This window comes from Oncorhynchus mykiss, chromosome 6 (assembly GCF_057628025.1).
Source record: "Oncorhynchus mykiss isolate SJ-2025 chromosome 6, ASM5762802v1, whole genome shotgun sequence".
Classification (NCBI taxonomy): Eukaryota; Metazoa; Chordata; class Actinopteri; order Salmoniformes; family Salmonidae; genus Oncorhynchus; species Oncorhynchus mykiss.
The window spans coordinates 27,859,542-27,876,111 of record NC_143027.1 but is presented as its reverse complement, the minus strand read 5'-3'; the positions used below and the strand labels follow the sequence as shown (position 1 = coordinate 27,876,111).

Sequence of the window (16,570 nt, the reverse complement as noted above, 5' to 3'; positions counted from 1 at the left end):
TCTATTGTTTTCCTTCGTTGTCTTTTCTCTCTGACACAAACGCACACCACAATCTGACTGTTATTAATAGTCGGGCCAATGATTGCTCAGTTATAACAGTCTTAGATGATTGTTGTTGAGTTCTAAAAACAACCTTAAGCCCTGAAAAGATGCATTCACTTTGATTCCCAGACCACAGTTTGTCAGTTCTTAGTTATCCATCTTTCACTATAGCAGTTGATGTTGTTTTTCCCAGTAAAGCAGTTCCCAGAAGGGCAATTCCACAGGAACAGAATGATGCTGAGACTTGATTTGTCACTTTAAAATGTATGACAAACAAAAACCAATGATTGCAAAGTTAAACAACCCATGCAACTCTATGCACAAGGATGACTAACATTTTACAAAACACATTTACAAAAACAATGCAGATGCAAAGTTAGGTGACAACAGCACAAACCGTCATTCTGCTACGGCACTTTGCATCTGCACTGTTCTTCAACTAAATGTGTTTTTGTAACATTTTTTTGTGGAAATTGTTAAAAGCAGTACTTGTGCATAGAGTTGTATGGTCCACTCCTGCACACAGGACAGGGCGTAATTCAGCAAACGTGCTGGTTTAAAAGCTTTTAAAACAGAGCGGCCTGTATCTGTGGAGAGGACTCCTGCCGAAGAAATAGGGCATTTAGCAAGGAATACCATTCTTCACATTCTTCATAAAGGGTGACTACTTGGTTATTTTTTCTTCTCCTTGGCCTCATTAAGAACTTATTACTTGTTCAAGGTGCCCTATATACAGTATTGAGGCAGCATCTTACAGTATTAGGTCTGCTCGAGGACTCATTAATGGTACAAAGATATCAGGGCATGAAATATTCCCCCAGAGTTTTCTCAACGGCAACTGGATTGACCCAGCACATCTGGGGTATGCTGATCTGAAAGCTTTTGAATGTAGCTCTCATTAATTGATTTCCTATGTCCTCCACTGAATGTCATAAAGAGATGTTCCCTCCCCTGATGGTATGACTTATTTAGCTTGGAGCTTATAGAGCTCTGAGACTCAGACCGCATTCCTCTCCTGTTATTCAAACATTCACATAACTGATGTTTCACAACTCTGTGTGTCTGTTTGCGAGAGGGGGCCAAAGAGATGGGAGAGAGGGAGTGTGAGAGGGAGAGAATGTCTAGCTTTTTCACCCTCTGTTTTAATGGATGCCTATGTGATCGACAGGGTTTGTCGGACTGCAGAGCAGGAAAACCTTGAGGCTATTGAACGGTGCAAAACAATATTGTAAAGATGCCTTAAATATGTCTGACTTGCTTTCTCTCTTTGTGTGTCTGTTTCAGTTGCCTTTTGGGGAGACATTGCTCTGGATGAGGAGGACATGCGCATGTTTAAGGTGGACCGGATTATAAACATGGCCCAACGGACCGTCCAGACCTTCAATGAGACAACTACAGGTGAGCAAGAGCTGTGAGGCTGGCTGACCAAGTCATGGTTACTGGGAATAAAGACTAAGGCCTATCGCCATAGCCTAAAAGCGTGTATTTTCTTATAAACGTGCCTGTCATCAATTCTAAAAGTCTGACTCCATTTATGCATGTGCTATTATATAGTGCTGACTAAAATGTCTCCTTAATGATACAATACAAACCAGTCCAAGAAAAAAAACTTGCATTCAGTTAAATAGTTCCCACATTTTCCCACCTCAAGGCCAATTATGCAAGGAGGCTTTGTAACTCTCTCCCAGTGCATCTGCCAGGAAGATGTATACGATGCATGAACCACTCAGCACCAGGTGATGACTCCTCTCCAACACTGGGTTGGCCAAGACACCTGTTGTAAACAAACAGCATGTTTATCACCAGCACTCTCAAAGTGTTTATGTAAAGAATATGCTCAACCAGCATATAAAGCATGCTTCATTGTCATTATCATCTCTTTACCATTTAGGAACAGCTGAAATGTTGTAATCTCATCATGGTTTTTACCATGTTCTCACCAGAGTTGAACTTTTTAATTGGATGGTTTTCTGTGATTTATATTGTACAAACCTCATCTTTGGCTGGTAATTGGGAATGACAGGGTCTTCTGCCAATGAGACCAGTCGAAACAGAGCATTGCCAAACCGGCAAGGATCACACCGCAGGAAAAGGGCGGCAACATCCAGACCTGAGAGAGTGTGGCCAGAAGGTGTCATTCCCTATGTCATCAGTGGGAACTTCAGTGGTAAGTCCCACATCATCACTGCTGTTTACTTGCCCCATGTGTCTTATATGCGCCCTATAACATAGTTTCCTACTAAAAGGTGGTAGCTGGTGTCCATTAAGCATACTTCAGCATACTTGCATCCACTACATTAAAATAAATGTCTTGGCAGCTATTGGACATACCATTTTTTATTAACTTTACTTGGAATGAATTTGGCACTATGAGCAAGCTGTTAGCATTGGTATTTTATCCTCCTTTTTACGTGACTTATGGACGTCAGCCTCACTTCTTCCCATCACATTCAGGCAGCCAGCGGGCGATATTCCGCCAGGCCATGCGTCACTGGGAGAAGCATACCTGCGTGACCTTTATCGACAGGACAACAGAGGAGAGCTACATTGTGTTCACTTACCGGCCATGTGGGTAAGTTCATGCAGGCCAGGGCTCGCCTCCCTCAGGAAGGAAGTGTAGCTGGTCAGCCTGCTCAGACATGACAGTCCTTTATCCACACAGCCATAATGAGTTATCGCTTAAGTACTTTTCCTTACCACTCCTCCATTGTCCTTTAGTGCTGGCTCATCCCCTCTGTCCGCAGTCTGTCTGCGTGAGTTGTGCTAATTGAGGCCCCCTGCAAGTCCTGAGAAAGACGACCATTCATGCCCAAGGAATGCATGCTGTGCCTCATAGTTCTGACACATCTTTCACTGAGCACTGGTGTCACATTTTTTTTTAATGACACCCAAGGGAGACCTCCTCAGCTTAACCATAACCCGTAATTCCACATTATATATTTTGTCCTTTTCCCAGCTATGCATGTTTTTAAGTTCAAAAGATTTCACACAAAACTGTAGCCACGTTGATGGCGTTATACTCTGGCTCTGCATGTACACTAAATCCGCTACCAAGAAGAACATATTCAAGAGCGGATATGGAGCATAAACTGACCTTTTTCCACCCAGCTGTTGATAGCCATTTTTAGCCTGGTAACTGTCCTCCAGAGTAACAGGGATGACATTATCCACTCAGGCGGCCGCAGTTAGTGGGAATGCCTGGGCTCTGGGCTGGCCTGCTGCAGGCCCCATCTGTCCTGTGCAAAGTTCATGGCCCGTCTCAGGAAAGCCTGGCTCACAGTAATTAGAGAGAGGCTGGTTGGCCCACAGGGGCGCGGTGTGTGTCCATGGACCGGGGTTCCACACTGACCCTTTCATGTCAGGGAGGGAGAGATGGAGAGCCCTGCAGTCTAAAGTTAGCCATCCTTCACTGTCACACATTGTAACCCTCCATCTACAGTGAAGCACGCATCAATGAATGTCACCACTGTATTAGGATGTAGGGTCACCTCACCTCCACTAGTTTTCCTATGACGTGATAGAAAGGCTGTTAAGAATGCTGTTCCTAATACTGTATATATGCATTAGAGATGTGAGATGAACCACAAACTTTTGAGGTCAGACCCTGCGTCTCTCCAGGAACAGGGATTCCTTCCATAGACTACTTCACTTGGCTTATTCGTTATTTGTTCACTCCTTCGGGTTAACACTTTCATGTTTGTGGAAGTAAGGTTCTATATATCCGGTGTAACACGAAGTTCACCAAGTTCTTGTTACATGATTGAGATGTACACAGAAATATAGCATTTACATAGTACTATGGTAAGCACGATGGCCAATCTTGAGCTAATGCTCTCATCTTTGTGTCTGCCAAGTTAAAAGTGACTTAGTTTAGTCTAATATGTAGCCAGTTACCACAGTCTTTGAACTAGCTTGTTACACTGCCTGTTGACCTGTCCCTGATCTTTGTTCTGTGTGTTGGACCCTGCAGGTGCTGTTCCTATGTGGGCCGCAGGGGTGGCGGTCCCCAGGCCATCTCCATAGGAAAGAACTGTGACAAGTTTGGAATAGTGGTGCATGAGCTGGGCCACGTGATTGGTTTCTGGCACGAGCACACCCGGCCCGACAGAGACGAACACGTCAGCATCATCAGGGACAACATCCAGCCAGGTAAGACTGCTTTGTAGACTGCTGTGTATGGAACAGCGCACTCATCTTTCCCTTTCTAGGAGATAGCCTCTCACTTTTGTATTTAGTATTCTGGTACAGTATTTGAGGTAGGGGTGGGTTGCAGGTTTCAGTATCTGTTTTCTTGCTTCCATTCACAGGACAGGAGTATAACTTCTTGAAGATGGAGCCAGGGGAGGTGGACTCTCTGGGGGAGGTGTATGACTTTGACAGCATCATGCACTATGCCAGGAATACATTCTCAAGGTAGGAGATGGGCCAAGTTCCACTTCATACACAGCAGAGCAGAACAGACATCGTGGAAATCAGTTACAGTTTAGGCCAGAGAGCAGTTTCCCAGACTGTCACTTTTGCTCTCATGTCTCACTTCAGGTCTTTTCCATGTGAGTCACTTCATAGTTCTACAATGTGTCAATGTCTCTTTTTTTCTCTACATTATTTTGTTTAATTTTAGAGCCAGGGGCTGACTTCAAGGCTTAGGAAAGGTGGTGCAAATTGAAGCTTAGATACTATTCAGTTAATGACCTGCTGACATTCATAGCCTGGGGGACAAATATACTGCTGACTTGTCACTGTTACTTAGCCTGTATGATGGTTGGTCTGATGAATTTAAAGTACAGGGAAGCAGGACAAAGACACAACTCAGTGATGGACCTCATGAACGTGTCAGTGCCTTGGCTTAAAGGAAGAACATCTGCAGAATATAATACTTTTTGGGAGTGTCTACTCTTTCTCTCTCTTCCGCAAATTTATTTTGGCTTGGATCTTTTAACTCTCTCAATGGTCACCGCTTACATTTGAGCGTGCAGTGGAAATGCTCAGGGGTGAACTGATGTGGTTTCTGTGAGATGCAGAAAGGATTATATTGCTTGTCCTTGTAATGAGATTTCTGAGGGTAAAAAAGTGTAATCCACCAGGATGCCTGGAGTAACGTGTCATTAGAGTTGACACATCTGGCCCATTTAGCTTTTTGGGGCCCAGAAAGAGCAGGATTATAGAGATTTCGCTTTCAATCCTGGTGAATGTTTTATACGTTTTCCTAGACAACACCAACTTTTTGATCTTGTGTAGTCCACCTTACCCAGTCCATCTGTAGTCTAGTAGTAGAAGGGCACCTACAAAAATCAATGCACACAAACTGCAGCATGCTTTACCAACCCCATGTAATACCATGCCTATCTGTTTTGTATTATGGGGTTAGGCATATATCATATTGATTGCTTCCAGTCTTTCAAGTAGCTGCGTCTCTCAGTGGGGATGCTGTCCAGTGGCAGCTATGTATTAAGGGGGGTATTTGTTAGATAAGGCTATTTCCATGTAAAAGGATCCATGAGCACCAACATGCAAAGTTCATAGAAGCATATCAAATTGGGTGTCAAATGAAAGCTAAAAATCTATATTTTTTATAAATTAAGGCATATATACATTTTTCAACCATTTTCCATCCTAAAATGTTGAATTAAGTGAAGGCTTTGATTTCTGGTCAAACAGATGGAAAAGGGGTCTTAGAAAACATCTACCAGAAGCAGTCTTAAATACTAATGTTGAAATAAAGACGCCTACCAACTAATATCAACACATATTTAGTTTAGGAGAAATGGTTCAGCCATCTGTAAGTTTAATGCCAGGCATACACTACACGATTTTTCCATGCCATGTTTTGGACATCCCAGATTAATGTTGATGATTGGGGTGAAATCCTATGAATTTGGGCTAGGATCAGTAGGTCGGGACTGGCGTAGTTCGCGCTGATCAAGGCCGCACCAATGACGGCTGTTCCATACCCCTGTCGGATGTCCCGAGAATTTTTGGACATGTCTGAAATTTTGGTCGGTCATCTTGTATTAGCAGTGCTGCGACGACATTGGGCAAGGGCTGCTGCCAATAGCCAATGAGTATTCAGCATGTGAGTCCAAAACAATGATGGTGAAGAGGAAAGCAACAACAACACGCACCTTGTGGGCGGAGGTGATGGAAGACGTTGATGGAGCAGTGGAGAGAACACAGCTGCCTTTTCAACTGACAAGTTTGTTTTCCGTGGCCCGGTGCCCCAGTTGGGTGGCGTTTGAATATTTTAGAACATTCCATGGGTGCTTAAGTGAAATCCCCACCCACCCGGGCACCGGGTCATGTAAAACGAAATCCAGAAATATTACGTCTATGTCCTACCATGACAGAAACCCAAAATATTATTCATATCTTCTATTCTGCGCCTCTGTCTCGTGTTTTAATGTTTCTGCACATAATAATGTGCACACTAACAAAGCAGCTCACTATTTGCATGTCGGAATTTTTTTCCTACGAAAACCGAGATCAATCATCGTAATGTGGATGGAATGAAAAGATCTGTGAAAGGAAATCGCGAAATGTGAGCATGTCCAAATTGTTACGATTTTAGAAGTCATGTAGTGTATGCACAGCATTAGAAACTGCCTTGTTACCAAATACCTGTTACCAAAATATATTTTTTACATTTCGCTCCTTCATTTGGAGGGAGGATAATGAAAGTTCACAGAGGTAACAAGTAAAGGTAGACCTATCAATTAGTTAATTAATTTTGTTTATGAATTATTAAGTGATTAAAACTCAATTCTGTTAACAAATCGGTAAAGGAATTTCCAAAAAATACAGTACATACTCTAGTACACTAGAGTTGAGTACACTATAATGTACTGTACCGACCTCTACTCTACTGAGGGCTACTGTGCTGTACTTTAATGTCCAAACTTGTAAATGTAGACGTCTATGATTGGTTCAGATTTGGTACCTCTGGACCAACCAAATTGGGTCTTGTTTCGGGGCAGAACTCGTTAAAATAATAGCCAGTGTGTAGAATAATACCCAAATATGCAAAAGAGGATACCTTTTGTGTACCTGTTCAGGATACATCACCATGAAGAGAATGAGATTCATATCCGTAAGTATGCATGTCTGTGTAGTGCAGATCATGAAGCCAAGATGATATTCCATTACCGCAATTCCGTTACCAGGTGTAAATCCACTCTACTTACTGTAGTTCAATAACCAAAGTAGATTTTTTTAAAGTTAATGTGTCATGTCATAGCTGACACCCCATTCTTTCTGCAGACGTCTTTGAATCTTAACTCAGAGCAGATATTTAAGAGTTTTTGGAAAACTTGGACACAAAGAACTGAGGGAGATTTCACCAAAATTCTGTTACCAAACTTTGTATCTGCAAAGTTCATCAAGGAAAGGTTTTTTTGTTGTAAAAATGTCAGTGTAAAAAAAAGTTTTTGTGCGTAGAGTTATATGGTTTGTTAAACTTTGAAATCAATGGTTTTTGTTTGGCGTACATTTTAAGTGGAAAAATCTGAGTCTCAGTGCAATTCCGTTTCCATGGAATTACCCATAAGGTTTGATTGTGTCTACCTTTTGATGAGCCAGCTTTTACCCACAGCCACAGGTTGTTCCAATTATCCCTCCCCTGGTTGGCTCAAGCTGCCTGAGTGTGTAGCAGCAGCCCAGTAAACCTCCACATCCAACCCCAGGTTCAGGTAGAGCCGCTAGCGCCAGTGGCCCTGCTGCAGCACATCAGGCTACATGGCACACTCATACCTCTGTGAAGCTCCTTGTAAAAGTTCTCCTCTCATAGTGTGAACTGCCTCATTATGCCACATAGAGCCCCTTTGAAGTGGCTTTGATCGTCATTAGCAACATGATCCCACATACCAGGCTTCTTTAGGAGGTTATAGGGTTTTATTCCCGAGGTGTCTGCTGGCTAGCTTCATGGCTCCCTGGTGTAAAAAAAAAGTCAGGTCTACTTTCTAGCATGATTTAGGTCAACCACTAATGATCACATAAACTTGGAGACCAATCAATGTCATTTCCCCGACGTTGACTTGACAAGTCAAATCTCTGAGAGTACAGAATCAAACGGATCCTTTTTCCAGGTGCGTTCTGACTGCAAGCTATAGATTTTTCAATAAATTGTTGATATGATTGATCTATATTGGCCTTTGTGATCAAGGCGTCATATATGGTTTGTGCAGCTTTTATAAAGGACAAAAGGAGTGTAAAATATCCCACAGCTTTTTTTTTCATGGCCACGGAGATGAAATCTGTTAAGATTCTATTTTTGTCACACTTTGCCCTCTAAATTTTTTTTTTCAGTAGAATCTATGTAATACTAAACAGCAGGAAAACCACTATCCACTCAAACCAAACTCTTTAAGTGCTGTTGTAGTACATGCTGCTGCGATTTGAAATTCATATTTCACAAAATTGCTTCTTGTCCTTGAAGTATGCTTGAAAAGGAAAGCAGTGCATGTGTCATGGTTTTTGATACTCCACTGTGCCAGTGCGTCCCTCTGTGCCAGCTGACCTCTTTATTTCTCCCAGACTCCCTGTCGGATGCATCTGGAAATCTCTCCAGATGCTGTCCTGTTAGTCACAGACAGAGACCGTGGTGTCATAGTGGCGGTTTGAGATTTGGACCAGCCCAGCTTCTATGACGACTACATGCTTATTTGGGTTTTACCCATCTCCTTGCTTTTTAGGCTGCAGTTTGGCACTGTTTCTGTCTGTTTCGGTTGGATCAAAGCAAAGCCAAAAGGTCCACTTGGGACTGAGTTGGAGATTGAGCTGTAAATTTGGTGTCATTACATAAGTCATACAAGCCAAAGGATAAAGGTTGCCTGACGTCCTTGTCAGGAAGTGTGCAGTCTATAGGGGATTGCATGACAATGGGGGGGATACCCTGGCACTGAGTTTAACATACCGGTAACATGCGGTTCCCTCCCTCAGCCATGTGTGTGATACATTTTTGGTACCTGCTGTGCATCTCGACGCGTACTTTCTTCAAAAGATCTTTTACATAAACAAAATGTGAAATTGTCTAGCGCTACAAACATCGGCAGCAGTGATTGTTGTTCCAATTCAATGCCTCTTTCCCAATTGCAGGAAGGGGTTTTGTCATGCCCCAGCTTCCCAGTGTGCATGTAATGTGAGCCTGGGCACATGCAAGGCGAGTGAGAGCTGGAGGAGAGGGTGGCCAGACCAGACTGTAATCATTACTACACAGCTCTCTGGTATGAGAACCAGCTGTTGGCTCTCCTTTTGTTCAAAATGTTCTTCCCTTTTTTTCACTGAGGCTGGCCCTTTCCTCAATACCTCCTATTGCAGCCTGTCCCAAATAACCTGCCATGTGCTCGTGGCAACTGGATTCTGGGAAACCGGAAGAGATTCTTTCTCTACAAGGAGGCTGAGATTGGATACAAACACTCTTTCAGGCCACTGCACAGAATGGGCTGTCTAGCCCTTTATTGTTCTAACTGTACAGGCAATGTGCTTGCCAGGGGATGACAATGAAGTAGGTTTTTGATTGTTGATGCTTTCTGCTCTATTGTCATTCAACCTCTCTGAGCATGTCCTATTTTCCCTGAGTATAGCCAGCCTTATTTAATTATTTCACTGTTTAGAGATGAAAAAGTAATGTATTGAGAACGTGGTCAGTGTGTTTTCAGAGCACCTTATTAGGAGACAAGGGGCTCCTGTTAGCTTTTCTCAGTTTACAGTTTACACTTCCCCTGCATGCTGATCAGTGGAGGCTTCTGAGGGCAGGACTACTCATAATAATGGCTGGAACGGAGCAAATAGATTGGCATCAAACACATGGAAATAATGTGTTTGTTCCACTCATTCCGCTGCAGCCATTACCATGAGCCCGTCTCCCCAATTAAGGTGTTACCAACCTCCTCTGATGCTGATGTACCTGTCCCAATGTCTAACTTTGTTTCCCCATTATTAGCCTGTGTGTTTGCACAGCGTTTTTACTGTAAATCACCGTGGGAAGCCAGGGCCTTTGCAGAGATTGTTGTTGGCAAGATTTCATGGGGAGCCCTCATGTTTTGAAGTGTCTCCTGGGGACAAGTAAGGCAGCTCCCCATGCTTTTTGTCTGGGGCATGTTACCCAACCCTGGGCTTTATCCGCCCCTCTGCGCTGGGGACATTTTTCAGGCCTGGTGCATAAAGCAGAGCCAACTCAAATAAAGACCTGCCAGTATGCCCTTTGTCTGCTCTGACACTGGCTGGAGTGGCGTTGTTCACCGACAGCCAGCTTACGGGCTCCTGGAGGCAGGCAGACAGACAGACCGACAGGCAGACAGACAGTGCTTAAACTGTTAGCTCAGGCTGCTCTGTTTGTACATGCCTGGCGTTGATGGGTACGTCACCATGGGAACAGCCAGGAACCAGGCTTTGCTCACCATTGCAGAGAGAGAAAAGGAGATGATAAACTAGCAAAGTGTCAAGTGAGAAAGTGGTGTGAAAAGGTCTGGTTTTTCGCCATCAACTGTTCTGGACTCCTTTTCAAGCCAAAGGCAAGCCACCATGATGTGATTTTTATACATCTTTCTAATTGTTCTTGTTCTTTTGGACTTTTAATCCTTATGCTAAATATTGCTGTTGTCCATACAACAAACCAATCAAGTTTTAGATTTTCCTATAGAGTTGTCAGAGGAGGGCGTTTGGTTTTTAGTATTGGAATTGGATAGTGTTTTTCTTCCATCTGCACAGCACACATGACGAGGTCAGTTGGAGGTCAGTTTTGACCCCCAGACCTGTTTGAACTAACTCCTCTCTCTGAGGAGGACATTCCTACAGCCTTGGAGGGGACCACTGACCAGTAACAGTCCATTGGTTGTTTTTTATATAATAATATATGAAGTTAGGTCATTGTTTTTGACAGTGTTGATAAGGGTCATGGGTCCGCTGATGGGTGTGGCTCCACTTCTCTGTGCTGAGTTCACTGATGAGAAAGACTGAATGGGCACCGCCTTGCCTCAGAGCCATACAAAATATACTTGACGTATTTCTGAGCACCACCAAGATGTATGATATCTACCAATGGTCTAGTTGAGACGGAAACGAAAGTAGGGAGGTTGGTCGTGGAGGATGGGTGAGCGTTATCTGTGACAGTCTAGCAATCCAAAGCTTGAATGTTCGAGTTGCGTCTGGGCCCACTGTAGCATTTTAGCTAACCTTTCCCCTAACCCATATTCTAAAGTTAATCCAATTCACCTAACCTTCTACATAAATTTGCCTAACCTTTGCTGTTTTAGTTCTCCTAACCGCCAAATAAATTCTCTCCACAATTCTCCTTTGTTGTTATGGCGCAACAAGCAACCTGGTCTCCGATAAAGATGTGCAATATTATATGTCAACCAAGATGTATGAGAAGGTACATCATCCAATTTGTATGATATTATACCACCAAGTAAGATGTATGATACTACACATCCTCTAGTATGTATGTTATTGTATGTTATTCCATTTATAATGTAACCTAACGTATCATATCATACTAAAAGGAGTGTCACAGATTTATGTACAGAATAATACAAATTGCCCTGAGACCACATTGTTGGGCAGCACGGCTTGTGTCAGCATCCTCAGTATATCACTGAATAATGCCTACTGTCAGTGTCAGTGTCAGCAGTTCAGCCGCTGGCTGATGGCTCTTTAGGGTTCACCACTGCCCCCTGAATGGTGTCTTTTCTGAGAAAGTGTGTACCAGTGTGTATGTGCAAGTGCCTTCTCGGTTATGCAGTGTTTTGATCTAACAGCGGTCTCTTCTCCTGAAATGCAGAGGAATCTTCTTGGACACCATCCTGCCACGCTATGATGTCAATGCAGTGAGACCGCCAATTGGCCAGAGGACAAGGCTAAGCAAAGGGGATATCACACAGGCACGCAAACTCTACAAGTGTTCCAGTAAGAACAGCACAATTATTTCAAACACATGTTGGTGTATACAGTGGCAAGAAAAAGTATGTGTTACCTGAATACCTGAATTTCTGCATAAATTGGTCATAAAATTATATTGGATCTTCATCTAAGTCACAACAATAGACAAACACAGTCTGCTTAAACTAATAATACACTAATTATTGTATTGAATACATAATTTAAACATTCACAGTATAGGTTGGAAAAAAGTATGTCAAACCCCTAGGCTAATGACTTCTCCGAAAGCTAATTGGAGTCAGGAGTCCGCTAACCTGGAGTCCAATCAATGAGACGAGATTGGAAATGTTGGTTAGAACTGTCTAGCCCTGTAAAAACACTCACATAATTTGAGTTTTCCTGATGTGAAACATGCCTTGAACATGCCTTGAACAAAAGAGATCTCAGAAGACCTAAGATTAAGAATTGTTGACTTGCATAAATCTGGATAGGGTTACAAAAGTATCTCTAAAAGCCTTGATGTTCATCAGTCCACGGTAAGACAAATAGTCTATAAATGGAGAAAGTTCATCACTGTTGCTACTCTCCCTAGGAGTGGTTGTAAGGGAAAGATGACTGCAAGAGCACAGCGCAGAATGCTCAATGTGGTAAAGAAGGATCCTAGAGTGTGAGCTAAAGACTAACAGAAATATAAGGAGCATGTTAACATCTATGTTGATGAGTCTATGAAACATAAAACACTTAACAAGAATGGTGTTCATGTGTTCACCACAGAAGAATCCACTGCTGTCCAAAAAATTGCTGCACGTCTGAAGTTTGCAATAGTGCAGCTGGATTTTCCAAAGTGCTACTGGCAAAATATTCTGTGGACAGATGAAACTACAATTGAGTTGTTTGGAAGGAACTCACAACACTATGTGTGGAGAAAAAAAAGGCACACCAACATCAAAAACTTATCCCAACTGTGAAGTATGGTGGGGGGGTATCATGGTTTGGGGCTGCCTCAGGACATGGACAGCTTGCTCTCATCGACGGAAAAACGAATTCCCAAGTTTATCAAGACATTTTGGAGGAGAATGTAAGGCTATCTGTCTGCCAATTGAAGCTCAACAGAAGTTGGGTGATGCAACAGGACAATGACCCAAAACACAGAAGTAAATCAACAACAGAATGGCTTCAACAGAAAACAATACGCCTTCTGGAGTGGCCCAGTCCTGACCTCAACCAAATTTGAGATGCTGTGGCATGACCTCGAGAGTGGTTCACACCAGACATACCAAGAATATTGCTGAACTGAAACAGTTTTGTGGAATGAGGAATGGTCCAAAATTCTTCCTGACCATTGTGCAGGTCTGATCCCAAACTACAGAAAACGTTTGGCTGAGGTTATTGCTGCCAAAGGAGGGTCAACCAGTTATTAAATCCAAGGGTTCACATACTTTTTCCACCCTGCACTGTGAATGTTTACATGGTGTGTTCAATAAAGACATGAAAACGTATCATTGTGTGTTATTAGTTTAACCAGACTGTGTTCGTCTATTGTTGTGACTTCAAATTTTATCTAATCTTCCTCTATGACCAATTTATGCAGAAATCCAGATCATTCCGAAGTGTTCACATACTTTTTTCTTGCCACTGTAGTTTGTACATAGCATAAGGTATATATTAAACAATAGGTCTAGGAAGTTGACATAATAATGCACAATGGACATTATATAGTGCTTTTGTTGCTTTTGCTTACCTCTGAAAGTAAGAAATGTTATTCTACTTTTTCGTGTCTCTCAATATCACAGCGTGAATACTCAAACGCTCCTTATTTTCCTAGATGTAGTTTACGTGTGGAAATAGTTGAGCATCTACCATTGATGCGAAGTGGTTCCCTGGCTACAGTTGCCGTGACTCCCTGGCTAGGGGAAGGAGTGTAAACAGTGCCCTAGAACAGGAAGTGTCATCACTCTTTCCCAGATAGACTCAAAAGAAAGGCTGGTCTCAAGAGAACAATGACTAGAATGATGGCTGGGAATCAACATACTCTATTCTTAGAGTCCAGAGATCAAGATATTTTCAATGTAAACTGAACATATGTGTTCTAAAGGAAAACATCCTGCCCTGACACTTTACCAGTAGTTATGTTGGTCTTTAGAAAGACTTAAAGGTTTAATAAGGTTAAGGCTGAAGGGACAACGACTACAGGCGCAAGGTCGATTTATAGCATAAAACGTTTAAAATAGTTTAAAATAGTAATTCATAAAACAAAAGTGATGTCAGAGCGTTAATTGTGGGTCAGACAGGGAAAACTGGGTTTGTCAGAACCACATTAAAGCTCAGTGAATAAACAGCATACTGCTGGCCAGAACTGGACCACTGAATGTGGTTTTAGTGGGGGGAATCATCTTTCTTCACCATAGATGGTTTAGAGAGGTGGGGCTGTTTAAGTGGGTGTGTTATGTGTTCTTCACAGTGATAAACTCTCTCTCAGTGGAACAGGGGCTAGTGGATGATGTGGCGCACAGAGGATGCAGCTAGGAAGGAGTCTCTCTCTGTTTTCATGGAAAACAGATTGTACGAGCGCAGCGCAGTGGATCCTTATTCACACAGCATTCCTGGGAGCATTTGTCATCCCCTCAGAGTGATTGTTAATGGTTTAGCATCAGTAGACCTCTGCCAAGCGTTATTTGACGCTTTATGGCCTGGAGGGAGGGAGCCAATGAACGTAACCAGTTGTGGGAGATGTTTTTCTTACTCCCGCTGAGTAAGAAAAACTCAGTAAGAAGTTCCCCTAGAGCACTGTGCATGCATGCTGGTTGAAATTATCCCCTGTAGCACAGTGGGCCAGAGGGAGGATTGAACTACCAGCATGTTCATAATGTATTAGGTCTCCTAGAGGATTTGGTTATTTACAGTATTTATTTACAGATTTATTTTGAGACGATGCACATAGAATGTCTCTCATACGGTCTTCTATTGCTTCTCATCAACTGGAAGAGGTTGATAATCATCACCATCAGCAGATGATATTTTGAAAATGAAAGAGTTGCCCTCTTAAGATTCAGGATTATTGTTGTAGCATCAAACTGCTGTCTTCTACATTCTGCCTTTAGTGGAACTTGGCTACTTCATTTCTGTTTCTCTAATCAGTATTTTAGCCCTTATCAGAAAGAAACGAATTGCTAGATTCTCCACTGGTTGACGTGGTCCTCATGTTAATGTGTCTCTCTCTTTCTCTGTTGATAGGATGTGGAGACAGTCTGCAGGAAAGCAGTGGGAACTTCTCCTCTCCTGGCTTCCCCAATGGATACTCAGCCTACATGCACTGCATCTGGAGAATATCGGTCACACCTGGGGAAAAGGTGGGGCCATGGAAAACTGACTGAGATAAAAACTTGAAGTGCTTTATTTATTGTGACTTAGTGATAACTCTGTTCCCTTTGTCAGTCACTCTGTATAACATACCATGGGGAGTCAACGACCAATCATATTCACTGAAAACTGAAATCATGCCCAACGGGCCAATAGATAGATGCCAAGCCTGCCATTGGAAGCCCCGCCTTCCTGGCTATAATACCGGGGTTCGTGGAATACCGGGGAACGTGTCACGCAATTTACAAACTTTTCAAGCAAACGAAGACTACGAGATTCGGCTCCGACTTACATGTCTGTTAGTGGGGAGACAGTACTCGTCCCTGTAGATGTTGCGAGTTTTGGGTCTTGGCATTGGTTTTTGCGTTTGCTAAAACCCCACTACTTTCTGCTCTGCTTGTGTAGCTAATGCTTCCTTGCTTGAATAAGATGGCCAGTGGTAAGAGTAAGTTCAAAAGGTCTAATCAGTTGAGTTTGAACCACCGATCGTGCCCTAGGGCATGTGGTTTCACAATGAAAATTAAAGATACTCATGAGTGCTGTCCTGTTGCCTGGGGTGGAAACACGCTTTGGCTCAGACCAGTTTGTGTGACATTTTATCCGGCTTGGTTCAACTTCCATTGGGCGTATTTACCTCCTGTCCCTGCAGCAGTGACACGTTGCTTACCCCTATTTAAAGATTTCGCAGATGAGCTAAAGGCGACCTGGGATTCCCCTCATTCAGCCAGGCTGGATCATGAGTGTAGAGGATATGGAGAAAGCTGGGCTTTTTTGCACAGTGCTGATGGATGGAAACCTGGCGAGTTACTTTTGTATATATAGTGTATGTGGAAACCCTTCAAATGAGTGGATTCAGCCATTTCAGCCACACCCGTTGCTGACAGGTATATACAATCAAGCACATATTCATGCAATCTCCATAGACAAGCATTGGCAGTAGAATGGCCTTACTGAAGAGCTCAGTGACTTTCAACGTGGGCACCGTCATAGGATGCCACTGTTCCAACAAGTCAGTTTGTCAAATTTCTGCCCTGCTAGAGCTGCCCCAGTCAACTGTAAGTTCTGTTACTGTGAAGTGGAAATGTCTAGGAGCAAGAACGGCTCAGTCGTAAAGTGGTAGTGCGTAAAAAGTGTCTGTCCTCGGTTGCAACACTCACTACCAAGTTCCAAACGGCCTCTGGAAGCATGGTCAGCACAAGAACTGTTCGTCGGGAGGTTAATGAAATGGGTTTCCATGGCCGAGCAGCTGTGTAACAGTATATTTTTAAACCGTCCCCTAGCCCATACCCGGGCGCGA

At 43.0% G+C, this 16,570-nt stretch overlaps 1 protein-coding gene across 2 annotated transcripts in view; it reads left to right on the top strand.

Moving 5' to 3' along the window:
* The window catches only part of LOC110525648 (bone morphogenetic protein 1), a 53,612-nt gene that overhangs the window by 24,222 nt on the left and 12,820 nt on the right, over positions 1-16,570 (top strand). The window contains exons 2-9 of one of the 2 annotated variants that reach the window (XM_090237447.1): positions 1,327-1,440; positions 1,694-1,778; positions 2,066-2,209; positions 2,497-2,614; positions 4,013-4,191; positions 4,350-4,455; positions 11,816-11,940; positions 15,148-15,263. In XM_090237447.1, the coding sequence (XP_090093573.1) occupies positions 1,426-1,440; positions 1,694-1,778; positions 2,066-2,209; positions 2,497-2,614; positions 4,013-4,191; positions 4,350-4,455; positions 11,816-11,940; positions 15,148-15,263 (888 nt within the window). In that variant the 5' untranslated portion in view covers positions 1,327-1,425. The remainder of the gene's footprint in view (positions 1-1,326; positions 1,441-1,693; positions 1,779-2,065; positions 2,210-2,496; positions 2,615-4,012; positions 4,192-4,349; positions 4,456-11,815; positions 11,941-15,147; positions 15,264-16,570) is intronic. The other variant, XM_021605968.3, reaches the window with a different exon arrangement.